Source organism: Plectropomus leopardus, chromosome 4 (genome assembly GCF_008729295.1).
Source record: "Plectropomus leopardus isolate mb chromosome 4, YSFRI_Pleo_2.0, whole genome shotgun sequence".
Taxonomy (NCBI): Eukaryota; Metazoa; Chordata; class Actinopteri; order Perciformes; family Serranidae; genus Plectropomus; species Plectropomus leopardus.
In genome coordinates, this window is record NC_056466.1 from 26444475 (window position 1) to 26470479 (window position 26005).

Genomic DNA, 26005 nt, shown 5'->3' on the forward strand with positions numbered 1-26005 from the left:
ATTTATAAAAATCAGACATTACTTGAGTGACTGTGGCCCTTGTTGATAGTTTAATAAAATTAAAGAGTGTGGGAAAATGGGGCATCCTGTAAGTGAGATCAGTCCAGAAAAGAACTAGTTTCTTTTGAAACATAGTTAGTTTTTCAATGAGATCAACCAGAGTTGTATCCTTCACCTGCAGTCACAGATTAAGTGCATTCAAATGCTGAAAGATGTCCAAAAAGCACATATTTGATACAAATTCATCATCCAGCATTTGAGACAAAAACATGGCTGCTTTCTTGAGCTTCCTGTTGCAGAGAAAACGAACAATTTATTTCATAAAATAATAATAATTTAATTTATGAAACAGTCTGTGCTGAAGACCGGATGTTGATCTGATGAAAATAATAATGGACATAGCTGAGTCCATTATTTCTTTCAACTCACCGCTGAGCCGAGCGCACAGTATGCTCTGCTGGATGAGGCAGTGGTGCAACAGCAGACCGTCGCGCTGCCAGTCCGCTCACTTTGCCAGACTGTGCGCCGTCTGTGACCAGCGTGTTGACGGGCGCCAAATCAAGTCCAACAATCCTCTGGAAAATCATTTCACCAGTCGTATGTCCCTCCAGTGGTATTAGGCCCAGGATGTCCTCTCTTGCCATCAAAAAAACAAATAAACAAAGTTGAGCTGTGTCGGAGTTGTCAGTTGATTCATCCACAGCCAGCGACATAACTTCCGCTTTCCTCAAGTCAGCCAAAAGACATTCAAAAACATCTGTGGCTAACACATCGGTTCTTCTTCCAGTTGATGCATCTAACATTGGTATTGACCTGATGCATGATATCACCTGGTCTCTCGCTTGAGTGTCCCTAACCACCTCCTCGACAGCAGCGAGCATGCAGTCTTGTACCTTGTCAGCGTCCGTGAACGGCCGCCTCTTTTTGCCAAGGATCCACGCCACGTGGAGAGAAGCCGCAGGTGCCTTCTGCTGGCGTGAGCAGGGTCGACTGAAGATAACACGGCTTCACTTGTAGTTTGTAGTTTGGGCTTTGGTTTTAAGTTTCAACAGCGGTGCGCTCATTGCAGAGCAAACACATTGGCTTGCCCTCAGCAGTTTTGGTGTAAACATATTTCTCGGCCTAATCGCTGTTAAACTTAAGATTTTCTGCATCAACCTTTCTTTTCTTCAATGTTGACAATGACATTTTGCCACAGCAGTTTAATGGAAATTACAGCTAACCAGCAACACAACAGTGCGGTGCGCAAAGGTAGTTTACGCTTCTGGTAGGCTGATACTTATGACACAAGACCAAAGATGTACTACATGACAGGAGCTCTGTAGTTCCAAGGATTTATTGTGATAAAACGCCAGTCATTCACAAGTTTTTTCCCCAGTTTCTAATTTTTAAATAAAACTGTAAATACAACTGATCGGCAGACCGGTCTGATATCATCCACGGCCCGGAGTTGGCCCGCGGGCCGCCAGTTGAATAAGCCTGGCTGCAGACTGTAAAAGACTGTAAAAAAAAAATTAAATCTTTATACACCGCCTATGGTATCCAGTAGATGGCGTTAATGCGACTTTTGGATGCAAACGTCCATGAAACACCAAAGAAGAAGAAGCTCACCGGAAGGTAAGTGAAAAAGTTGAAGCTAAATAATACACAAATTAGAAAGGACTCAAAGATGATTTAAATGCTTTGGACAGACAGGTTTGTTATGTATCGTCGTAACTAATTATATGCGAAATACAGCTAATGCCAGTGTTGCGTTGAAACGTCTTTTCGGGTGTGTTTACTTTACGTGTTCTCATAAATTAGCTAACCAGCCAGCTAACTGTCATGTTTTGTGATTGTAGAAATTGTAGAAATGACCCCAACAACAAACATCTGAAACCCGGTGAATGAGAGCACGTGTTTGTGTTAATATTGTATTTTAGTACCACTCAAAGTACCACTCAGTGGCGTAATATAATATAATGCTACCCTCTTCTTTTATTTTGTTACATCTCTAAGTATTGTAGTTTTTACTTTAACACATTAGACAATTTAGAATATAAATTAGATGATAAACTCCAGCAGTTTATAAAGCGGTTAAAATAAGCTCCACTGCAACCAGCTGCAACATTAAAGTGATAAGCACGGAAATTCATCACTGATTGTAATTCAATAAAAGGCAATATTATTCTGAAGAAATTCTGCAAAATGAGTACTTCCTTTGGTGATGTAAGTATATTTTGATGCTAATACTTAAAGTTCCCCTCCAGACTTATTGTTTAAAGTCTGTAAAAATACTCTTGTGATTAATATGTTTTTAGGCATAATTTTTAAAAAGTAAAAAGAAATCACTGGCTGGCAATCAGACTGACAATACACCCCTTTTCTGGGGAAAACAATCCAGCAAAGTCAGCAGCATAAACAAAACAACAAAAAGTAATGTACACCTACTTTAAACAAACTGGTCTGAATGAATAACGCTTTGTTTAAGAGTTGCTGTGTATTCAGTGGCACCAACAATAAATCCAAAAATGCTAATCTCCAATTTGTTCCTGCAGCCTTGATGTCTCACGTTGTACCCGTAAGTACACATCTGATGTACTGAGAAATTCTGGATCTGGCCTATTGCCTCGCCCACCAGCGCTGTTTGTACTACGTTTCCCAGTAAAGAGCTGCAAGTGTCAAGATGGCAAACTGCAGAGGAAACATGGGAGAGTTTCAGCCATACATGTTTGAGCCTCAGTCAGACCCAGACTCAGACGAGGAGCTTTTTGAGCACCAAAATCAGAGACTAGCAGATGTACCAGAGTGGTAAGTGTAGTTGGCATCTTTTATGTGTTAATGTAGTTTATTATCTCATTAACTTGTAACTGGCTGTGCCTGACAAAGCAGAATTGTTTGTGAAACATGTAATAATGTCTGCTACGATGTCACATTGTTATTACGTAATAACGTACTTGAGGTCTAATCAAAGCGGTATTCCGTCTGAATTTTTATATGTGTGAAAAGTCTGCTGTGTGCTGGAGGTTCAGGTTTGTTTGCCAGCATTTGTACTTAAAACAGCAATTGGCTTTTGTAGTAGTGACGTACTTAATCTAGTTTGCCCGGGGTGAGAGAAACAGAAGAAAAACACGTTTTTGAGTGGAGGGGGATCTTAAAATAACATTTTGAATGCAGTACTCTAACTAGTAACAGTATTTTCACACTGGCATTGCTGCTTCTGCTTAAGTAAAATATCTCAGTTTGTCTTTCGCCGTTGACACTTCCTCACAGTGATGGTAATGGAGTGATGAATACTAATATGACATGTTAATCCCACAACCTGCCGAAACGCACACAGGTGAGGATAGACTTTGATGTAACTGTTTGTGCGTCTTTGTCGTTTGTTTAGTGAAAGTGTGCGACACCCAGTCTTCACTGCCTCACCAAATGAAGCTGAGCAGGAATCTAGTGCTGCTGCTTCAGTCCAGTCAGCTAAAAATGGAGAGGTAAATATGACTGAATCATTTCATATACAAATAATTAGTTGCACAATCGCCCTGTAGAAAATTTCTAACAATTTTTTGGTAATTGGGCCTTTTAATTTGAAGTAAAAACAGCAAATATTCTCTCATTCTAGCTCCTCTGATGAGCAAATTTGTCCTATTTATTTATTTTTTTTACCCTTGTTCTGCTTTTTGTGTACTATTTCTTTTTCTGGCTATAACAAACTGCACACTACACGTGAAAATATTAACCTTCATTGACTTTCATTGGGATTTTAAAAATATGTCAAAAATATGTGCATGCATTTTAAACTCAGCAGCTTTTGGAAGAGCTGCTGCTTGTAGACGGAAAACAATTTTAACATTTATCAGACTGATTTAACGCTACTAGCTGATCAAATTTATAGATTATTATATATTGTTTTCAAAATGATAAATTTCTAGTTTTTTATAATTTATGAAGCCGTAGTGTTAAATGTGCTATATCAGTGAAACTCTAGTGTCTGTTTTTAACTAAGCAGTGTGCTGATGGGTTTATGCTCCTTGTCCCATTTTTAAGAAATCAGGGGAAAACAATGCTGTTTGTCAAGACGATGGGACGACAACCAACCAGTCACAAAATGACCAAAATAGAGGTGAGTCACCTTTACATCAGAAAAATCCTTCTTTGGTTTAAATAAATCTAAAGATTACAAGCAAATTGATGAAAAGAAATGTGAAGTCAAGTTTAACGGCAGTTTAAAACGGATCCACCCAGATTCTGAAGAAGAAGAGGATGAAGAATTTAGCACCTCATTAAGTGTAGGAGACGGACGCTACCTGGTGGATTTGGGGAGGTGAGCTGATGTTAATACCAACAAACACGACCCATTAAGAGGCTTTTGTTTTTTAAGTTGACTTCCCAACAGTATCATCTCCAGCTTTACATACCTGCATTATTTCATCGCTGTGTTTGCAGAACACAGTGAAACAAGCTCGCTGCTAATTATCCATCTTCTCTGACTCTTTCAGTCCGTCCGAGTTCATCGTTGACGAAGAGTGCATCCTCCAGCTGTTCAAGACATGCAGAGAATGCCACAAACCATGTAAATATGTTAGAAAACAAGTCAAAGGACTGAAGCTTGTGGTGAATCAGGCATGCAGCTCGTGTCCAAGTAACTATAAATGGACTAACCTGCTCGAGGACGACGAGGATTTCCAGATAAATGGAAAAGATGTGATACACGGACAGGCCAACTCGGCACTCAAGTAGTGATACGAGCTAAGGTAGCGCCATGTATGAAGTGACGCTCCGCGCAGACCGTGATTGTACAGACGTTTCTTTGAAGCAGGAAAATGTTCCAGTTTATCATCTTAACTGGCGACACGGTGGACTAAGCAGCTGGATGTCGGGGGACGTTGTGCTGCCTTTGTGGAGTTTGTCCATTTTTCTCTGGATAGTCGCAACTTCCCTGTATGTTTGTACCCTTATTTGTTTCCTGATGCCATCAAACACCATCTAATGCAAGCGAGAGGGGGGTTACCTCTGCTTTTGGTTAGTAGTGAGAGAGAGATGGTTCCCTGAGCAAAGACATTCTTCTCTTTTCGAGGAAAACTTTTATCAGATTTCTTAATATGACATTAATGTTTTGATCTGGTTCGGTCCTTGTTACAGAGTAGTTTCAGAATGCGCAGCTGCTTCGACAAGGGTTGTTGTCAAATGTCAAATAATATTGAATATTGTTTTAATCACTTGTGCTTCATTGTTAGATGTTAAGCTCAAAACCTCATTTGCACCTGCTATAAAAAGGCAATCTGTATCAGGAAATGCCATCTGGGTAATGCATGGAACAGCACACAGGATGCATTATGACCGAAATGACATTACATGTGGATGTGGTCACTGTGACTGGATATCAGCCATATGTAAATGCTATCCCTACCAAGATGAAATGTCACCAAACTCTCCCTGTTTACTTAAGCAAGCCTGGCAAATAGTACAAATAGTAGCAGTAAGGGCTGCACAGTTAAATCAAAATATTATCAAAATTGCAATATGGCCAAGTTCGAAATCCAAATCGCAGGAGCCGTAATTTTCTATACCAGATCATATCAATTATTATTCATTTGGACTTGAAAGAATGCTTTTTTGGTATAGACCCTGGTAAAACTCACATTATCATCATTTATATATTTTTTATCAGTGAAAATAAAATGCAAAAATGACATTTTCCACTAAAATTTTGTGCCTCATCTTTTTTTTTTTTGCATATTGTGTAGTCCCAGGCCCGATGTTTAATGCTTTCAGTTAAATTCAAAATACTCAACATGTCTATGTTACTGTCCACATTATCATAATCCAGCCAGAACACCTTATTGTATCATCTGCAGCCAAACTGAAACTACCATTTTGATACTTTGTTTTAGTTTGTTAGGATAGTCCTTAGACCTGATTAAAATACAATCTGCACCTCATGCAAATAACTCAAACCTTTAACTGTGATTGGCAGCCAGGAGATGAGTGAGCAACACGTTTAATGGAGGATGATGACGGGGCATTTGTGTACTCATTAGAAACAATGACAATATCAGGAGACGGTGTTTTTACATCGCAACCCTTTGTATTGGTTTTAAACTACCATGTGTTTAGTTGTGGTTGGGAGTTAAAAACAATCTCAATGGAGCTGAGGAGAAGTCGTCACAAAGACTGATTATCATCGCCCCCTGGTGATCAGACAGCACAACACCAGGATAATTAAAAATCAACGTTAAAGTTAAAAAATAAATAATTCACTGACATGGTTAAATCGTTAAAGGAAGACATCGAACATATACATGGGGAAAAAATTTAAGTAAAAAATCTGTCATTGTGGGACATTCAAACTTGTTAACTTTGCATCTGTGGTCCCTATTTGGCAAGAGGAAGAACATTTTTACTAACTGTTTGCTACAATATCAGCACATAAAGACTGCACAGTGAAGGAGCAATTTGAAACATTCTTAGTTATCAAGTACTAAAACCCATGGAAGAAGAGGACTTGGTCCAAGGTGTCGTTAAGTTCAGGTATAGCAGCTGAGGTGAAGAGGAAGAGTTAGCTAACTTAGCTAATAGCTACATTTTGTCAGTGTGTTCAGTTCATTAATAATCATCAGGACTTTTGTAAGTTCTTAAAATGTGAGTTTCCTCTTCTGTGCAAATCTGAAGGAAGATGCTGAAAAAGACCGTACCGTTCAGCTGTCAAAACGTCGTACCGTTAGCTGTGAAAGAAAGAAACAAAGTCCTCCGCAGCACGTTCCTCTGGTGTAAATGAGGCCTTGATTCAGCGAGGCTTAACCCTGTGTCTCGTTTCTCTGGTCAGTTCAGATAGCTAGTGTTGTACTGGAAGGAAGCCACCTGGACCCGATTGCGCAGCCTCTGGACTTCCAGATCCTGGAAATAATCGTCCTCGTCGTTCTGGATGATGATCTTCTGCAGTTCACCGATCTCACGCTCCATCCTGGAACGCAGCTCTCGCTTCATCTTCAGCAGGGCCTGCAAAACAACACGAGTGGTTAAGGTTCTTCATTAAAAGTGTTTAAATGTTTTATTATGTGTTTCATGGGAAAAACTCATCATCTGGACAATATCGTTTCAAATCATGACAATGACATAAAGTTAGATTCATGAGCTGCATGCATGTTGACTGTCGTGTGGTTTGAAACGTTTTAGCTGACCCAAAAAGGTTTCAGGATTGTCTTTCCTAGACTAAAGATGAAAAGAAAAACAAACCTGGTCAGACCTAACCAGGCTGCATCTAACAATTACTCTCACAATTAATCAAATAATTTTGTCTGTAAATGAGCAAAATGCTTATCCCAATTTTCCAGAGCCCAAAGTGACATCTTTAAATTGCTTCTTTTGTCGAACCAACAGTCCAAAACCCAAACACTCTTCATTTACTTTCAGAAATGATGAAGAAAAGCAGCACATTCTCACACTTTTGAGGCTGGAGGCAGCAAATGTTTGACATGATTAATCAGCAATAAAAGTAGTTGGCAATTAATTTACTTTTGAAGAATAACAGATTTATCCTTGGAGCTTTAGATCCAACAGCAGCTGGAAATGAGCCTGAACAAATACAATTCCAAAAAAAGGTTTACTGATGTGAGGATCAGGAACCAGATTGAGTAAAAACAGTTTGTTCTGTAACATAAAACTGTATTCAGGTTGGTGATTAGTGGCATTCTAGGTGTGATTAAAGACATGTTGAATGCACGTGTTGTCACACAAATCTGTCCAGAAACCTCCTGTAAGAGGATTAAAATTGTACGTAATAAGTAAAAGGTTTACCTTTTCTTGAGCTTTTTTGCGAACCTGGATCTCCTGTCGCTCTTGTGCAAGTTTTTCAGCTAGTAGTGAAAACTGAATGAGAGCAAACACGTTATAGCTCACATGGAAGTTACAAGCAGATGTAAAGTCATTTTTAAAACAATACAAAATTATGTGTGTCTTCTTGATTCTTATATGAGTGTGTGATTTTGTACATTGCATTTACTGAATAAAAAAATGACACCTTATCTCTAAGTATGAGATCTTTTCACAGAATTACGAAATTTTTTCTCATAATTGTGAGATCCTCATCACGTAATAACAAAGTCCTGATTTCATATTTCCAAGATAAGGTGTACATTTATTTAGTGATGCAGTGTACTTCCATGTGTTTGTGTCCTACTTGGTCTTTGTAGTAGTTCTCCATGGACTTGATCTGGTCCTCGTGTCGTCTCTGATGTTCCAGCCGCTGCTCCCTGGCGTGGGCTTTCTGCTCTCTCAACCGCACTTTCTGTAGTTCCAAACCCTCCTCAAAAAGCTGCCGAAACATCTACACACACACACACACACACACACACACACACACACACACACACACACGTCACCCATAAGATTAATATCAGATGATCACATAGTCTGTAATATGACCTTTAACTTTATAATAATGCTTAATGACTGAATTTGAGATGATTAAGCTCTGGAAAAAATACTTTTTATGGTATATTCAATCTTTTTACATTTTATGTAGAAAACATTTAATAAATTAATTGAAAAGTTTATGAAAAGATAAAAATTTCGTAAGTAATCCTAAATCAGAGCCTTAGTCCTTCACTACGCACCCTCTCCTCCTTGGTGCGTGCCCTCATCAGGCGGGCGCGGTGCTGGACGTGGTAGTCGCTGTGGTACTTTTTGGCGCGTGCAATCTGCTGCCTCTGTTCCCTCAGTCTGTTCTGAGTCGACTTCTGCTGCTGGATGCGCTCTTTGAAGTCCCTCTGGAAGGGAAACATTTTTAGCGTACTTGTTTCAAAGAAAAATGTGACCAGACTAAACATCTATTGTAACTGTATGTTGATGCTCACCAGACGCCTGTTGTGGTCCTGCTCTTTACGAACGATCTCCACCAGCAGGTCGTGTTTCCTCTGGGCTTCCTCTACCTACCAGACAATCCCACGTTCACATTCGTCTATGAATCCATCCATCAAATCTTACATTCCAGATTTTAAAAGGGCAGAGCCATGAAAGTCGGGCACTGCAGCACTTCTCATCACTTCTCATCACTACACGTGACAGACTGTACTGGCCACAGTCCTACCTGGATAGAGAGTTTGCTGCGACGCTGACCATGAGAGGAAGACGCGGCATGGAGTCTGTCCACCTGCTGCAACTGCTGCTCCCACATCCGACCCAGGGTGTGGGGGGAGATGTGAAGGTGGGGTAACTCCTCCAGGAGCACAGGGAGGAGTTCGTTCTCTTTTACCTTCACTGGAGAGAGAGGGGGGGTAAACCATAACATTGACAGCATAATTAAACCACACTGACATGACATATTTTGTTTTTAATTATTTTTTTTCTTGTAACAATAAAGACTATAATATCTTTATTTCCAAATGTTTTAAGGGGATATAAAAGGAAGTCTGCATCTGTATAGCAGCAATTGACATGAAATTTCAGTCTACCACCATACTACAAGACAGTTCAATAATTTTAAGGGAAAATCTCCATATTTTATGTGGATGTCCAATCAGTGTTTATTTATTCATTCAAACCTTTATTTAAGACATGGAAAATCCATTGAGGGAGACCCCCCTTTTCAATGATGCCAAGCATGAACAAAGACATTTAAACAATCAATAAGCAAACAATAACGGTTTAAACATAAATAAAATCGCATAAAACAACAAACAATAACAGCAATGTGTATATCTAAAAATAGAAATACAGGACAACAAACGAGTCATGGTGTAGAAGTATAATCGAAAACATTTACTCTCAATTAAAAACAAGATTGAACAGCTGTATGGTGGAAGAGCATCCAAATTTAAGTTCCTTTGCAGATTATTCATGTATAAGGTGCACTACAAGAGAATTACATTTTTCCTAGTTCAGTTCTGATTTGGGAAATATGGAACAACAAGCTTCTCTGCACCCAAGTAACAAGATTATGCAAGTTAAAAGAGTTAAAAGGGATGACATATAGGAAAGAAGCAAATAAATAAGTAAAAACCAATGCTGATCCCGCCTTACAGTCAAATGTAGCCAGCCAATCTTTTGGTAAAGATGACAGTGGTGGATGCTGTAAGGGTCACCGATTATTAACCTTGGGGCTACGTTATATATAGCATCAAGTGACCTTAATGTAGAGGTGACAGTTTCCCAGTATATGACATGCCCATAATCTAAAACAGATTAATAAAACTGAGTCAAGAATTCTTTTTTCTGTATATAAAAGGGAAATAATTCTTATTTCTGTATAAAAGGCCAATTATAGTTCTCAATGTATAAGTAAGTCAATATGATGCTTAGAGTTGAAGGTGAAGTAGTCAATGAAAGCATATATTCTTTAGAGGGCGGTACACAGAGGGTGCCAGCAGTGACTACATGTCCCAGTGTGCATTGCGCGCGATATTCCGAATAGAATTACAAATAGAATATAGTTTTCACAGATGTGGAAAATTGGTTTCAGCCAGCATCGTGGTTTTACCTTAAATGTTTAACGTGCTTTCACAACAATGAAAGATGCAAGAAGCAAAGAATCGGTCGCATAGCATCCTAAATGTCGCCTTTGCGGCTGAATCGGAAGCTAACTTCAGCGTTGTGCTGCACCCACCAACCGCATCACCGCGCAGAAGGAAGTTTGGCTCGTGCTCCTGACAGTGCGGGATGTAAACATTAATGGCGTCCTCCTCGGCCGAGCTGTAAATGTTAGCTGGCTCGGGTAAGCTAGCTTTTGCTTTTTTGACATTGTTGACAACCGATCGACAGTAAAACATGGGTCGTCGCTGTTCATTTCCCAACTGCAACAATAAACAGAAAACTTGGTCTGCGGTCAGTTTTCACAAGCTCCCGTTAGACGAGCCGAAACGCTACAAGTTATGGCTACGTGCTCTAGAAATCAACCCAGACACTCCGAAGAAGACCCTCCGGCGTCGCTGTATATTGGTATGCAGCGACCATTTTTCACCCGATGACTTGATCCACCACAAAGGTTGCACCCATCCGAAGCCTACAGCCGTCCCAAACCCTGTTTGTCCCGCGGACCAGACCGCTGCTGGAAGCGCTAACGTGTCTGCATTAGCGGTAAGATATCAGTAGATAGCTAGCCTATTGTCACAACATTCAAAAACACTTAGAAACTCACAACAAAATGCCCAGGCTGACTGATAGCTCTACAGGAAGTATGTACGAGGATTGTACACTGGATCTATAATGGTGGCACTGAAGACCAAAGAAGGGAGTGGTGGGATATTTGAGTTTCCTGCCACTGTAGTAGTGGAGTACTTCAAGTCATTTTTCTGCAACCAGATGTCTGAAATGTGTCTACGTTATGTCATATTTCAGCTGCATGACACCTTGGCAGCAATGGACAGACCCCCGGACCAAGTCAGAAGCACAGGTGAGTCTGCAGATGATTTTCACTTTCTACTGTGGTTTACAGGTACATGTGATGATAAATACATAACACTATAAGTTGTGTTCATGTGGTGAGCTTGTTGATGCAGCGTGGGTGAGAGCAAAGCATTTTGATGATGACAAGTCTTAAGATTTAAGGAAGACACAAAGGTACTCATATGAAGTGAGTCCACCGGCGTAACATCTGCGTCCATTTATGGTGAACTCTGTGTACTGAGTCTGAGCAGTGTCTTCTGTTGAAAATATTTAATGTGCTCAAGTGTTTCAGACTAAGCCCTTCATCAGCATGTTTAATTTCATAAAGTGACAGCAATAAATAAGCATGAAGCGTAATTATTAACAAAAGAGACTATGTATTGCTTCATAAGCCCCTGATGATTTGAATGAAGACATTTCATTGGCATGTTTTTACAAAGATCTATTGCATCCACAAAGGAAGTGTTTTTGACATCAAAATCAGGTATAAAAATCTCTGGCAGTTCATCTGCTGAACAAATCAGTGTTGCTTTTTTTGCTGTTACAAACAATACAGTTTTCATTCCTTCTTCTACTCCAAAACAAGTTTTGTTCAGCAAGTTTTTATATGTTTCCTAGTCTGGTGATATATTTGCTGCTTATGTATTAAAAGTTGTCCAATAGAGTCCACTCTTAATTTTTTTTCCTCCATACAACTTTTAACCACAACACACCCTTTTGACTGACCATACTGATATTTTTTCACAGATGCATCAGCGGAGATATGCACTGCAACTGTGGAGAAGTAAGTCAGCAAATAACTGATCATTCTCTCAGTTCTGATGAGTCAGGTAAAACATTCAGCTTTAAATAAAAGCAGTTATTCAATTAAGTGTAGCTCGACATGTGCACTAATAGTTCATTTATTGCATCAAAATATGAAAACCTAGTGCAGTTGAAGTTGCCTGACATCGTCCTTGTTTGCATCAAAATCAAAAAAGTTGGTTTTTTTTCCCCTCTTAGTTTACCACTGATGGCAGACTTGTTCGACCGTGCAAACACAGCCTTCCTCTTTTGCTTTTTCAACCATGTTTCTTGAAAAGGCTGGCTTTGCAAAATTTGTGCATATCAAAAAGCATGTTGATATCTTACTCTCTCGTAATGTTTTACAGTAGGTGTTTTTCCCTCCGATCAGAAATGTGGGCTTTACTTTTGAGCATGAATCTCTAACCCACAGCCTTGTAAATTGTTGGCTAGTTGATGATTTATAATAATAATTTTATTTGCAAAATGCTTCATCTGGCTAAAGGCCTAATTCTGACTAATCATGTGGAATATGCCGTTTACATGATCGGTATCAAATTCCCTATGTAGTATACTATTTAATACATACTACATAGTGAATAGTGAGTGAATGAAAGAGGGGACGGTTTTGAATACAGCTAATGTATCTATAATAACACCTTGTTTGTTACTGCCTCCAGTAATGTTCCATACAGCTCATGTGTCCTCATCAGACAACCGCTACACGTTTGTCTCATCTCTCTTTTCTGCCCCATAACAGACCAGCTCTGCAGCACATTGTTGATGAAGAGGCCATCCTGCAGCTGATGAAGAACTGCCCAATGTGCGACAGAAAGTGCCGCTGTACCAAATACACTCGTGGTCCTTACTTCATAGTCTACCAGAGCTGTTACTTTTGCAGCTATCAACGCAAATGGGCCAGTCAGCCGGAAGCTAGAAATATAAACATTCATAAGGCAACGCCCAAGAAGAAACCTCGGCCGAAGGACAAAGCGTCTGGAAATGCCAAGGCTCCAGCTTCAAAGCCTAGTAAAACAAGTGTTTCTGAATCCTCGGCCCCAGAGTCAAAGGAACCATCAGAGACATGAGGAGCCTAATGTCAATGCCGTCTTAGATATGATTGACTTTCATGAGTCTGAAATTGGCCACGAACACAGTTTCAGATGTGCCTTAAGATGGACCGTTTATATGCAGTTGTAGATGATGATAAACAATCCTGTACAGTTTTCTGTGGAGTTGAAGTGCCAGTCCGAAGTAATAACATTTAATTTGTCAATAAGGAACTCTATTAGAATAAAGCTGTAAAAATACACAATTAGCATGATTCTGCTCCCTTGTAGGGAGAAATATTACACTGAAATATTGCAAGATGCCACTGTGTTGCAGAAAGATAGCATTTTGAATACAAAGAATTACACAATTTAGTAAAGTAATAGAAAGTTCCATGTGGTAAATATAAACGTTTTAACTTACTTGATGACGCTTTCCTGGAGGCCTCCTGCCGTCTCCGTGCTGGTGTGGTCTGTGTGTTACGTTGTGACCTATGCTGGGCCTTCGTTCTAGCCGGGGACAGTCTAGAAACTTCGGAAACATCCCTCAGTATGGCCTCTCTGTACTGGCGCTCCTACACATGCACACACAGACAAACTTAAGTGTTAGAAAACCGGGACAAGTTGCAAACAATCGTGAGCACTCAGTAATTTAATATATTTTCCATGTTGCCTCATAATCCTCTGTGCTGAAGGCCTTTTCTGTAATGTTCTTACATAATTGCTTGTTTAATAGTTGTCTATAAAGCAGGATTGAGTCCCCTTTGCCATTTTGCACCAAGTTTTTGCCAAGTTTTGGAGGTAAATTAGTGTTTACAGATAAAACACTCTGTTAAGAGAGAAAAAAATGTCTTTCACTTTCAGTTAGACCATATCCACAAATGAGGTTTCATTTACATTGTGCAAGTGCAAATTACAATAAAATATACAGTGCACATTGAATATTGAGACAGTTATTTTTGTGTGAATGCATCCTAAAGTCTTGAATATGTTATGACTTGATGTATGTTCTACAGCCACATCTGCTTGTGAAACAACAAAAATAATTGCCCTGACAAATGTACTGTGACCATTTTATTTTAAAACCTCTACTTTTATGACTTTAACAGGGATGTGATTCAGAGAGAGGCAGGGAAGGGCTGAAAGGGCAGGTCTAAAGTGTACCCTTCTAACGAGACATCATACTAATGACTTACAGCTTCCTGGGCTTTCAGGCGTGCTTTGTCTAGATTTGCCCGTTCTTTGTCTTCATATCTTTTCAGCTCCTCCTCATAAGCCTTATTCTCCAGATACTGAATGAGAGAAAGAGAGGGACGTTTTAATTTTATTTAGATTATTATTTTTTATTTATTGTGCATGCTGCAAAAGCTCTGATATTTTCAGCATAGTAGAAATTATTGCTGAGCTCTATTCAGGTAATATGTCGTTAACTAATTTATTTAAAATACAAGAAAAACACAAAGCAAATTCATTAAAGTAGCATAAAGGGAACTTCTGATGTCATATATATTGGTATATTCTGTTAAAGGGAAAACATTCAAGAAAACATTAACTGATAATACCTTCCTATGTTTTCTGTGAGATGTTCTGTGGTGTAACTCTCTTCGCCGTGAATGACTGGAAGCTGCAAGGTTGGTTTGTCGCCCATCATTCAGACTCAAGGCCTTTGCCACAGCACCTTCTAACTGTCCCTGCTGGGAATGAGGGACCCGTGGAGGGGAAGGGGATAAGGAGCGTGTCTGATGGGTGGGTTCAGCATCAGATGTTCCTGAAACTAATAAATGTTACAATTCAATGCATTGTATTTTTGTATCCATGACTCTTTAAAGATCAGGAATGTGTTAACTGTGTGTTTAACTAGCCAAAGTGTGTGTTTACCCGTGTGTTGTCTGGGTGTCCTGCGACACTCCATGATGCTGTCACTGTGGTGGGACTGCTTGTCCTCTTCTCTGACGTCACTGGACTCCCCACTTTCACCCAGAACTCGTTTGAGCATCTACAGGAATTACACATCACACATTGTTGCGAGTATAAAACACACACAAAAAAACAGACACGTGCAGAAACAGACAAAAGAACCAGGAAACGAAATATTCATGACAATATGCTGGAACCTTGTTCAAAATACCACACCTGATCGAGTTCCTCGAGTCGATGAGAGAGGTTCTCAGACAGGTGATGCAGCTCCTCTTCTGCTTGCTTGTTCCTCTGTCTGCGATACGACAGAGGCTCCTGCACATCTCCCTCCTCTAACCTGCTACTGCTCATGGAGACGAATACAAAGACACCATACAGTGGAGAAAGTTAACAAAATAAGCATCACTGCATTATCCCTGCAAAAAATATTGTCAATAAAGGCCATTTTATTCCTTATTCTGTAGCTTCCTGCTGTTCTCTGGCCACTCACACATGGCCTATGACAGAGAAAAACTTGTCAGCTTTTTAGAAAAATGGATGAAGTGCAGTGGACCTTGAGACAATCACTGTCCACGGCATCTTGCTACCACCCAGCGAAACCAGCCGGACCAAACACCGCAGCAGGTAGTGTGACCTGAGAGCTAGGCTGACCCAACTTTCCCAGGATTGCCCCACTGCACACCCTGCTCCTTGTAGATGTTGGGTTGCAGGAAAGTGGAATGGAAGAACTAAGATTCAGGATGCCAAAATGTTTCATGTTAAAAGGCCGGTCAGATTATCTGCCCAGAGATTTCACCACTGCTTTTGCTGGTGCAGTTTATGTTCCTCCTGATGCAAATTTAATTTAAAAAAAAAGGATCATAGGAATGCACTACTGTTCTGTTTTGTTATTTTTTCTCATGTAGCAGAAAGGGACTACAACTGCATTTCAGTGTGCAACCCTGTGTTACACAATGACATTAAATAAACCTCAAACTCCACCTGTCATACCTAAGGCCTGTCCTGTCTCTGTGATCCATCCTTCTTTCTGGTTGTCTTGGTGTATAACGCAGATCCTCCTCGTCATCTTGGTCTTCCTCCTCAGTGTCTGGTGGAGAAGGGGTTGTGGCCGCCATTTCATCCTGCAGGTTTAGGAAGAGCACATCCGGCTTGGTGCGGAATAAAACCCTCCTGGGACCCCCGTTAGTCGGCTGGGATAAGATAAAATACACAAAAATTAAGTTCACTTGGTCGACATAAAGTAACACAAAACAGAAAATGAAAACATGACAGCAACAGAAATATGTGGCGCTTGTGTATTAAATCAATCCATCACCCTTAATAACATGGATATATACATGACACAGAATGGGCGTGATGTGGAAATCAGATGATTAAACTAGTAATGACAGATACATTAGCAAGGCTGATATGTATATTTACTGTAAATTTATACACATAAAAAAATGCTCTCCTCTCGGAGATATATGTACATATACATATATACACATACATACATACACACACACAACAATACGATCTCCAAATTTTACATTTTATTTTACATTTTGTTATGACTAAATGATAAATGCACAGAAAATCACTTAAGAGAGATTTTACGTGATCCAATGGCCAAAAAGATTCTGATAATATCACACCTAACCAGTGTACGCCGTATGTTGTTGTATATGTCAGTTTATTATCTTGTGTCTGTCCTTTTTATCATAGCAAACAGCGTAACACACACACACACAGGTCAAAACATGACTGTAAAGGTTGTTTACAAGGACTGCTGGAGATGACATAATACTTAAACAGTACAGTGTCTGCATGGTTTTGAGGTTGCTGTGAAATCAGTACAAGCGAAGGCTTGTTGCTTTCTTACCTCTATTGTCTCCCCCTCCACTTCTGTCCCAGCTCTGTGCTGAATGGACAAAGACGTCTCACTTGCAGCTGGAAATGGGGAAAAGCATGACATCAAGAACTGAGTTACACTGCACTCTGAAGGTGGAAATCACTTGTTAGCCATCACATGGCATACCAAATAAACAGTACAATTTGTTAGTTGCCCTGGCAGTCTACTGTCATCCAAATAATCAGTCAGAACCATCGACTCTATTGAGTGCTAGCAGTTGTATTTAATCCCTTGATCTGTGATAAACCACTTGACATTTTGATCAGAATAAGAATGACAGTACAACTTTGTTTTACTCACCAGGAGACTGGATAAGAGGAGGAGACTGGAGTCCATTGGAAACAACGGTCTCAGCTGCTGGTTTAGAGGTCTGTGTGAGAGGGACGGTGAGAGTGAGAGAGGGAAAAAAAGATGATTAACATTAAACTACAGAGATACACAGTTCAGTACTAAACATAATCAGCAGCTCATTGAAGACCATTTTCTAAAATCATCCATTACAGCACACAACCAGAGACCAGACAAAAGGCTTTAAGGATATATTGACACTTTGCAATGAGTTGAGTAACTCAAAAGAGAGAGGAAGAAAATCTTCTGTAGCTGTTTGTTGTGTACCGGTTACAGAATCAGGCCATAGGTTAAGCTGTTTGTGTGTGCAAGTGCCCATGCAAAATCAGCTCTTGTGCATGTCAGAAAGACGTGCTATTAAGAGTGTCAGCCAGTCGGAAGGCAAAAAATAATAAATACATGTATACTGTATGTGTCTCTGTTAGGAAAGAACATTTTTCCTTAAAATAAAAAAAACTTCTTGAACTTAATACAAGCGCATCTTTTAAATACTGTAGCATTATGTTGAGTTAGGTACTGCTTTACCTTGGTTAGAGAACTTCCTTTGATTCTACCAAGATCAGGGTTTGGTTTAGGTACATAAAACAAGCCTTGGCTGAGGCTTACTCAAACACAGTGAAGGTGTGGCTGGTCATGGCTGTAGACCAGTAAAGGAGTTGATCCATAAAATAAGACCACATTAAATAAAAGTGTCTCTTCAAAGCTAATGGACGGCAGACAGTCAAGACTTTCACTTCTTATGGCCTTTCAGATGTTTTGTCAGTGAGTACGATATTGTTATTGAGAAAGGTCTGGAAGTCTGAAAGGTAGTAGTTTTATTGAGATATAAATAATATGGTAATTGCAAGATCACACATGCTTATAGGGTTGTCAAATGATTATTACTATGTTTTTCTTTTTTAAAAAATTGCGATTACTCGCAGAATTTCAATAGTTTATTGCAATGAATAGCAATTTTTAATCAAGTTTTCAATGCAATCATTTTGCATTTTGGAACAGTTTGGACATCCATATTGGCATGAAAAAGCAGTTCTCACCCTGACTTGATTAAGAATCAAATGTCAGCAAAAAACTGCATGGGACTAGCATAAAGTGGGCGTGTCTGTGAAGGGGAGACTCATGGCTACCTACAGAAGCCATTTTCATTCCTAAATCTTGAGGTCAACCTTCAAAGGACATATGTGACATGACAGTGCTGTTTCTCCATCGCCAAAATTTTGCCTAACTCTGAGACCAATATTCAGCCCCCTAACTAGCACCATCAGATTCCTCAGGGCTTCTTGTTTCAAAAGATACCAGTATCACCACTCTAGCTTTAGAAATCAGACCAATACAGCCTCTTAAAGGCAGGAATGTCAGCCAGCGATTAATGCGATTAACAAAAAAATAAATAGCACATTATGTGTGGGTGTTAATCACTTTGCAATTAACACGTTAATGCTGACAGCCCTACTTATTACTTAGGCAACACTTTGTGTCTGACAGTTTGTTTGAGTCAGCATACTCTTCTCGTTGCTGCGTTGCACTAAATCACTAAAATAGGAAGCGTAAGAAAAAACATTTGTGTGCGACAGAGAGAGACTGTGTTGCACTGCTGGTACGACTACAAGAACTTTGGGAAGATAAAGTTTGCATGTCTTTTCATTGCATGCAAATAAGAGGTGAATTGACTGTTAAACAGAAATGAATGATCCTTATCATTCTGCATTATAAGACTACCTCTGCAGGAGCGGCTTCCTCCTCTGCTTTTCCCTGGCTGAGGCCTGCAGCTTCAGGGGACTGGCTGGGTGAGTTTGGCTCCATGTCGGGTTTGTGGGGGGTGTTGCTCTGGTTGGGTGGCTGCAGGGCGATGGCTGAAGGCAGCTGCTCAGTCAGTGGAGCATCCTGGGTGTCCACAGGACCAGAGGTGGGGACTATGTCTGATGTTTGGGCAGGGACAGCAAGTCCTTGGAGATTTTACATGAGATTTATTGAAAGAGTTACAACAGTTACAATTTAAAAGTCTTTAATAATGGAACGCCTTTGTAGCCAAAGAGCTATTGCTACACTTGCAATGATTAATCTATACATGTACTGGTCCTTCGACAGAAGATGACTGGACAACTGTTTCAATACTCAAATGATGGTTTTTGTAATTTTTTTTTAAGCAAAGAGGCGAAACTGGTTTTATCCCTCTTAATGTGAGAATTTGATGATTTTCTTTGTTCCACATGAAAATAAACTCCATAACTCTAAAACATACCATCTGAAGACGTCATATCGGGCTCACTTGGCGCGTTTCACTATTTTTTTTTTACATTTTATTGACAAAACAGTTATTCAAGAAAATAATGGACAAATTAATCATATTGAAAACTATTGTTAGTTGCCCCCTCAACAACAAATTTAAAAACTTGAATTTGATGAGTGAATCAGTGAATCAAAATATAAATTATACTTCAGACAACGTGATGTGATGGAATAGAAACAAGACTGTAATTCTTTCTCTTTGAGCAGACAATGTGACGCCTTGTCTGACGAACACTTATTGTTGATATTAAATTGCCTCAGAATATTTTTGTGGTTTGCAGCAAAGTCACATAACCAGTTAGGTCACAACTGTTTACTGTGACAACAACGCCAACAACTTTAATAAGTGCAGAAAAACAAAAGATGCAAGACTATTCTGTGAGATCCTCCACTACAGGAACATGAACTCCTTACACATCGTAATGTAACATTCTGGTCACAAAACACAAGGAAAACTTACATTACATTATGTTATGTTATGTATGTATGTATAAAGACAACACAGCATTTTGTCCAAATATAGTAAGAGTCACTGAGATGAGTAAAAATGGGCTCTGTTTGGGCGTCTTACCTTCTTGTTTGGGTGTGAATGTGCGTGCTGAGACTCCCAGCCCGATGAGCTCATTAGTTGATCCCATCCCCTCAGAATTCCAGGTATTGAGGGAATGTTTACTGACAGTGGACCTGAATGATAAGACACATCATTTATCAAAAGTTCACACAAGTGCTACTGTATATTAAAATGGCTTCAGCATGCTTGCTCTGAAATAATCGAACCACAATGGATTCAAAGCCAATTAGTACAAAACACCAGAGACATAAAAATCATTAGTCCTGCATGTTTAAGTTTGACTTCTCCATATCTAAGCCTTAACTGATTGGCTTTTGGCAGTGTTGCTGTAAACCATGCAGCACATGAACATATTGTTTAAAACTATCACAGCAGAGCGTGAACACACTGATTATTTAACAGTGACATACTGCTCCTCAGACACAGACTGTGTCAGTGGTTCTTCTGGTTCTTACAGTACCACCACAATACAGAAGTCTAATATTTAATTGCTATAAGTGTTTCCGAAACATGACTAGCCATGCCAAAACCTGCAAGCATGAAAATTTATTAAATATTTTTTTTACTGGCAACCACACTGAGCTGCAGGGTTGTCCATGTTTTATGTCTGTATATTTGACAACACACTAAACTCATAGTATTTACACTACTACTAGAAGATTAGCCTAACTGGCTGTTGTGTCAACAGGATGTTCAGCCCGGATCTGCTCTAAGGCATAATGACTGCTATGTGCTATGTTGTTGTAAATATTTTCTCTGTAAAAAAAATCCTTATATTTTGGTTTTGCTTTATTTCTTTTTCCCTAGTTGAATTTTCTTGTGACTCCCCTCATCCCCCGGGCCACTCGGGGAACGTAAAAATGACATGGTCACAGTCATGCGGGACAAACCTGACTGTCAGCAATGTTTTGGTTTATGAGGGGCAATCAACCCAAACAGAAGAGTTATTATCCTCTTGTTGGAGATTTCAATTTAATTTAATGCTTTGCCCTTTCTTGGGAAAAGAGCAAGGGGTGTGAAATGGTGAAAGTACCAAGTTTGAGTCTGATAAACACATATGATCCTCTCTTCTCCCATTTTAATCTCAACTGCCAATTATTAAAGAAAGGCAGAATTTTCATTTAAAAAAAACCCTTTTTGAAAATTATACAAAAAACGTGGTTTGTCAGTGAACTAGTTGGTATGAACATATTCATCATACTCAGACCATGCACAAATAAAGATTTACTGTGTGCATGTAAATGATAACCTTCCCTATTTTCAAAATAATATAAATCAGAGTGACAGACTTCAACAACTGGAGCCCACTGAGTAAAGATGATTTAACATATATATTAAAAAACTTTATAATTTATCTTCAGTGCATTTTGTTTTTCTTAGAGTTTGGAGAGTATGTGCAGTGCATCTAGGAGAAGCTCTTACTCTCCACTGGAAGACACAGATGCTCCCTCCAGATTAGTATCCTTCTTCTCAGTGGCATCGCAGCTTGTTGGCTCCTTAGCTGCACCAGGCACCTCCTCATTAAGACTGTCATTCAGTTCCTCTGAAAATGACATGAACAGTAACAAACTATTAAAAAAAACAGAAGCAATGACAGACATGATTACAACATATTCCAAGGAATTTTAAAGAGGAACAAACACATATGACTTAATTCAAATTCTGACTAACAAAATGTCACCAATATACTGCCGTGGAAATTCAATGCTCAAAAAAACCAACAAAAAAAACAACAAACCTAAAAGACTCAGCCAAAAAAAGGTATGACAAACAATGGAGGCCATCTTGTAGTTCTGAGCACAAAAGTAAACTCAAAAGCCAAATAGAGCAATTACTGACTAAAATAAGAAGCAGAAGCACAACTGGTCATTGTTAGATGGTGAAGATAGACACTACACTCTACCAATGTCGACACAGTTTAAATTAATAAAGATTTTAGCCCCAAATAACTCACCATTCACATGACAGTAAACAGACCACTGTTAGCTTCCATTGTACTCAATACCAATTACTGTATTCCATATTCAGGACATTTGGATTAGTTCTTGTCGCATCATTCGTAAGTACAGGCTCGGTGGTCATTAACTACTAATTGCTGTTTGGCAGCAGCGTGAGGGACGGCCCTCTCACACAAAGACACGTTCAGTTCTGCCAAATGAAGAGGGCTGACTGTTCTCCATAAAGTCCTGCACCAGCAGCTGGTCTTAAGCTGGTTTTAGGACACAGTATATTCAGTTCATGCTGAAGGACAGACAGGAAATCTCACCTCAGTAGAGATTCAATCAGTAAAAAAAAAAAGGAGAAGTAGAACTTTCAGGCCAACTGAGAACACCAAGTGTTAAAGGTTTCCATGTCAGTGGCTCTCTGGCCACTAGTCTACAAGGCCACTAATGAAAGTACTGTATATTAGTGGCAACGTTTGAATATGTTTAAATATCATTACCAGTTATGATAATGTAATGCTTTTTTCTCCAATATCTGTTAACATAAAAAAGCAAGTATTTTGCTGTGCACCGTTGTTATTAATGTTCTTTAATTAAGATTGACATGGCACCAGTGTCTGACTTGCTAAAGCAAAAATCTTTCTGAAAATTATTTTTGGAAGGTTTTGATCCATTATGAAGCCTTTAAACATGTGATTAAAAATTGCAAAAAACAATCAATTTGTGACATGAACAAAGACATTTTGTGTGTAAAAATACAGCTTATAAATGACTATGACTTGACAGATAATATGCATTTTAATCGCAAACAAAGAAAGTGACAAATTTAATCTGCCTACCACCATTCTGTGACTCCTCACTTATCTCCTCCTTGAGATATTCCAGGAGGCCATCAAAGATTTCCAGGAGGTTCTTGATAGACTCTCTGTCCCCTCTGACAACATTTTCTCCTGTGAACAAACAACCATCCTTATAATTACAGTCAATACTCATTAGTGTTTTTGCATATCCTCTTTAGGAATCAAGGGAATTCATGAAGCCCTAAATTAAGTGACTTGATGGTGAAAGTTTTGACCATTTCCAATCAATTACAATTGCTCCTCTCTTATACATGCAGGCGCATGATTGAATCAATACGGTTGTAAAGAGTGAAAATGTGTATCATACCTGTAATGTGCGAGAGACTGATCTGAAGGTAATCCAGGGACAATGAATCAATCACAGACTGAACGTTATGGATGTCATCTTCTTGACTGCATGGTGCTGCAATGTAATCTAAACACACACGTACACACACACATAAATAACAAAAGCATGTATTATACCGCAGAAACAATGAAATGCACACAACAATGCCAAACAGCAAAATGCATTTACACACTGCCTTGAACACATTGAGCCTTTACTTTAGCTCTTTCCTGTACTTAACAATGCAGGAAAGGGCTCAGCAACATTAAGAGTCTCATGATGGCATGTTTAATGGTCTTAGGAAGCATTCCTGACATACTAAACACACTCAGGAAATTATGCTTTAAACTAAAACCTCACAGCTTGTTAACCCTAAGTGTTTTTCAATTACTCTGATTATTTTCCATATGAATCAATTAGTCACTTGGTCTATAAATGTCAGATGATGAGAAATGTCAGTTTATTCAGTGAAATTGCTTTGCTTATCTTACAAACAATTGTTGCTATCATACAAGGCAAAGAATAACAGCAAAGAGTCACAACTGATAAGCTAGAAATGGAGAACAGCTAGTAATATTGCTAGCTAGATCTGCAGCTTGTCCTTACCTGGAACTTTCTCCCCCAAGATGTTTTCATACAGAGTAATGAAAACATTTGCATCACAGTCTGTCAGTTTCCTCAGCCTTACGTTTATGTGACACTTGCTGAGTAGATCATTTGCCACATCTACCCAATCTGTAGGAAAAAAACAATAGTCTTGTTCATATCCAACAGTAAGGTAAGCAGGAATTTAAATGTATTATACGACAGTATTTCCATACAACAGAGATAGAGTGGTGAAAGAGTTTGACAGAAAACTTAACAAAATAGCGTGAGCCGAATAATTTGCTAATAAGGAGTTCATTGTGGTGATATTCACTAATTATTTATTTACTAACTGGGTTTCTCCTCTGGTGATCATGATGTTAATTCAATCATGAATGCCTACCCGCGGTAAACTTCAGTTTCAGAGCGGGGACTCGTCTCTGTCTCATTCACACCAGCTACTGACTGCACTACTGACTGTTAAAGACTACTGGTTTGGCTGAGGAAGCGTAACATTACGTTTGTTAACAATAATGGCATTGTCCACGAATTTGGGATGACAAAACAACAAGTAAACTCTTCCCCAAAGTTACCTGCCACCTTAAAATCACCTCTGACTTGTTTCACCGCAACTTCGCCGGTTGAGTTAACCCAAACGTAGCTAGCTAACACCGCTGCTTCTGTCTGTTTGCTAACTGAAACACTAACAGAGAATATTAACATGTGAGCTTCTTCAACCATTGATTAAATACGTGTCTCCACTGAATATGTATGTACATGTTAAGACAGGCTCGGTGACGGCTGGAAAGAAAAGATAACTTGGCAGCTAACGTTAGCTTTATTAGCGTTAGCGTTACGTGTCGCTAGCTGTCCCCGGAGCGGAGCTCAGTGTCGGCTCGCCTTACCTCGCTCTCCCTCCTGGGTTCCCATCAAACAGCTGTCGACGAGAGACAGTTGGAGCTCAAAATCTACCGAGCAGCTAGGAAAGAGTCTCGTATAACCCACAGCCCCGACGCTAGCCCAAGGAGCGGGGTCAGTTTTAGTGTTTGTTGTGGGTTTCAGTCACAGGAGAAGGAACTATCGTCTCTAGTTTAAAATTGAGGTCTTGTTTGATTGGACGTTGCGCTTTGTTTCCGGAAGTTCCCTTAGACGGCTGCGTACCGCCCTCTGCTGGTCACTGCGTCTAACACATGGACTGTACATAAATACAGTACACATATACATTTTAAAATCAGTACATTCAGTGGGCAATAATAAAGGTTTCAAAAGGAAAATAATAAGAGGTAAGTAGGTTCAAAGCCCGCAGAGTAAAATACATTAAAAACAAAATAAAATGAAATTAGTTGTGCAATAAAGCTTAAAAATATCTATTAAAAAACGAACTCAAACTATTACTAAATGCAAATCTTACAACTTACTGAGCCCCTTAAGGGACATGGGGGAGAAAAAAAATTGATGGGTGAAAAAAACAAATAAGGACGAACTTTTGCGAGATCTCGCAATAATTTTGAAAAGTTCGTCCTTATTAGTTTGAGTTCGTTTTTTAATAGATATTTTTAAGCTTGATGTTGTCTTAAGATATGTACTTAGATCTGAATTTCTGAAAGAGGCATATGAGAGCGACCTCAATTTTATTTTCTAAATGTAAAATGATAAGCAAATAATCACAATCAATCAAATTGTTTGGGTCAAATATGGAAATTCCATCCACAGTAATACTGTATCTGGCTCAAGTGATATTGTCGTAAATATTTAAGTAGCAGTGTGATAAGGATGTAATGTCAGTTGACAGCTATGCTCATGTTGGGAGATAGGAATACTATACCTTTCTTTAAAATCATCATATTAATACAAAAGTCCAAAAATGGCAAAATATCAAATAGCTGTTTGACAAGCAGAATGCTGTTATTAAACCAATATTCAAAGACCATGCACTTATTTTTTTTATATGTAGCTTTAGAATGGCTGGTGCACAAAGTTAAAAAGGGTCACCTGAAACAATACTTGAAAACACCATACACACACATGATTTACAGTATAACCATATTCAAAATTGACAGCATAATCCGTTGATTTAAAG

The 26005-nt window shown here is 39.1% G+C and overlaps 3 protein-coding genes across 5 annotated transcripts; 2 read left to right on the forward strand and 1 right to left on the reverse strand.

The window, feature by feature from the left end:
- Window positions 1-1603: 1603 nt before the first annotated feature.
- LOC121942385 lies at window positions 1604-5671 on the forward strand. 3 transcript variants are annotated; one of them, XM_042485574.1, is made up of 6 exons: window positions 1604-1617; window positions 2538-2790; window positions 3371-3467; window positions 4024-4099; window positions 4222-4300; window positions 4476-5671. In XM_042485574.1, exons 2-6 carry the CDS (start codon window positions 2666-2668, stop codon window positions 4714-4716), a joined length of 618 nt encoding a protein of 205 aa, XP_042341508.1. In that variant the 5' UTR covers window positions 1604-1617; window positions 2538-2665; the 3' UTR covers window positions 4717-5671. The 3 variants fall into 3 exon arrangements, with proteins under 3 accessions (XP_042341508.1, XP_042341507.1, XP_042341509.1); XM_042485573.1 differs by lacking the exon at window positions 1604-1617 and adding an exon at window positions 1630-1695; XM_042485575.1 differs by lacking the exons at window positions 1604-1617; window positions 2538-2790 and adding an exon at window positions 1635-1695.
- Window positions 5672-5961: 290 nt separating this feature from the next.
- On the reverse strand, window positions 5962-25021 carry LOC121942174 (centrosomal protein of 95 kDa-like). Its single transcript, XM_042485311.1, has 21 exons — window positions 24831-25021; window positions 23947-24075; window positions 23320-23427; window positions 22992-23102; window positions 21632-21752; window positions 20210-20322; window positions 19069-19295; window positions 17302-17371; window positions 16972-17039; window positions 16098-16297; window positions 15324-15450; window positions 15069-15186; window positions 14753-14964; window positions 14387-14482; window positions 13615-13765; window positions 9065-9234; window positions 8832-8906; window positions 8592-8744; window positions 8156-8302; window positions 7774-7845; window positions 5962-6975 (listed from the first exon to the last, which is right to left on the reverse strand). Exons 1-21 carry the CDS (start codon window positions 24853-24855, stop codon window positions 6799-6801), a joined length of 2670 nt encoding a protein of 889 aa, XP_042341245.1. The 5' UTR covers window positions 24856-25021; the 3' UTR covers window positions 5962-6798.
- LOC121942175 (THAP domain-containing protein 5-like) lies at window positions 10047-13443 on the forward strand. The gene is made up of 4 exons (XM_042485312.1): window positions 10047-11049; window positions 11311-11365; window positions 12106-12142; window positions 12902-13443. Exons 1-4 carry the CDS (start codon window positions 10741-10743, stop codon window positions 13227-13229), a joined length of 729 nt encoding a protein of 242 aa, XP_042341246.1. The 5' UTR covers window positions 10047-10740; the 3' UTR covers window positions 13230-13443.
- Window positions 25022-26005: the final 984 nt, after the last annotated feature.

Bases quoted from the DNA above. Each gene is read 5' to 3' on its own strand.
- LOC121942385 (XM_042485574.1), top strand. From the start codon at position 2,666: ATGGCAAACTGCAGAGGAAACATGGGAGAGTTTCAGCCATACATGTTT. The intron at 2,791-3,370 runs GTAAGTGTAGTT...TCGTTTGTTTAG, and splicing joins CTAGCAGATGTACCAGAGTG to TGAAAGTGTGCGACACCCAG. The intron at 4,301-4,475 runs GTGAGCTGATGT...TGACTCTTTCAG, and splicing joins TACCTGGTGGATTTGGGGAG to TCCGTCCGAGTTCATCGTTG.
- LOC121942174 (XM_042485311.1), bottom strand. From the start codon at position 24,855: ATGGGAACCCAGGAGGGAGAGCGAG. The intron at 20,323-21,631 runs GTAAGAGCTTCT...CTTATCATTCAG, and splicing joins TCTGTGTCTTCCAGTGGAGA to GTCCACTGTCAGTAAACATT. The intron at 19,296-20,209 runs GTAAGACGCCCA...AAAATCTCCAAG, and splicing joins ATTCACACCCAAACAAGAAG to GACTTGCTGTCCCTGCCCAA.
- LOC121942175 (XM_042485312.1), top strand. From the start codon at position 10,741: ATGGGTCGTCGCTGTTCATTTCCCAACTGCAACAATAAACAGAAAACT. The intron at 11,050-11,310 runs GTAAGATATCAG...GTCATATTTCAG, and splicing joins CTAACGTGTCTGCATTAGCG to CTGCATGACACCTTGGCAGC. The intron at 11,366-12,105 runs GTGAGTCTGCAG...ATTTTTTCACAG, and splicing joins GGACCAAGTCAGAAGCACAG to ATGCATCAGCGGAGATATGC.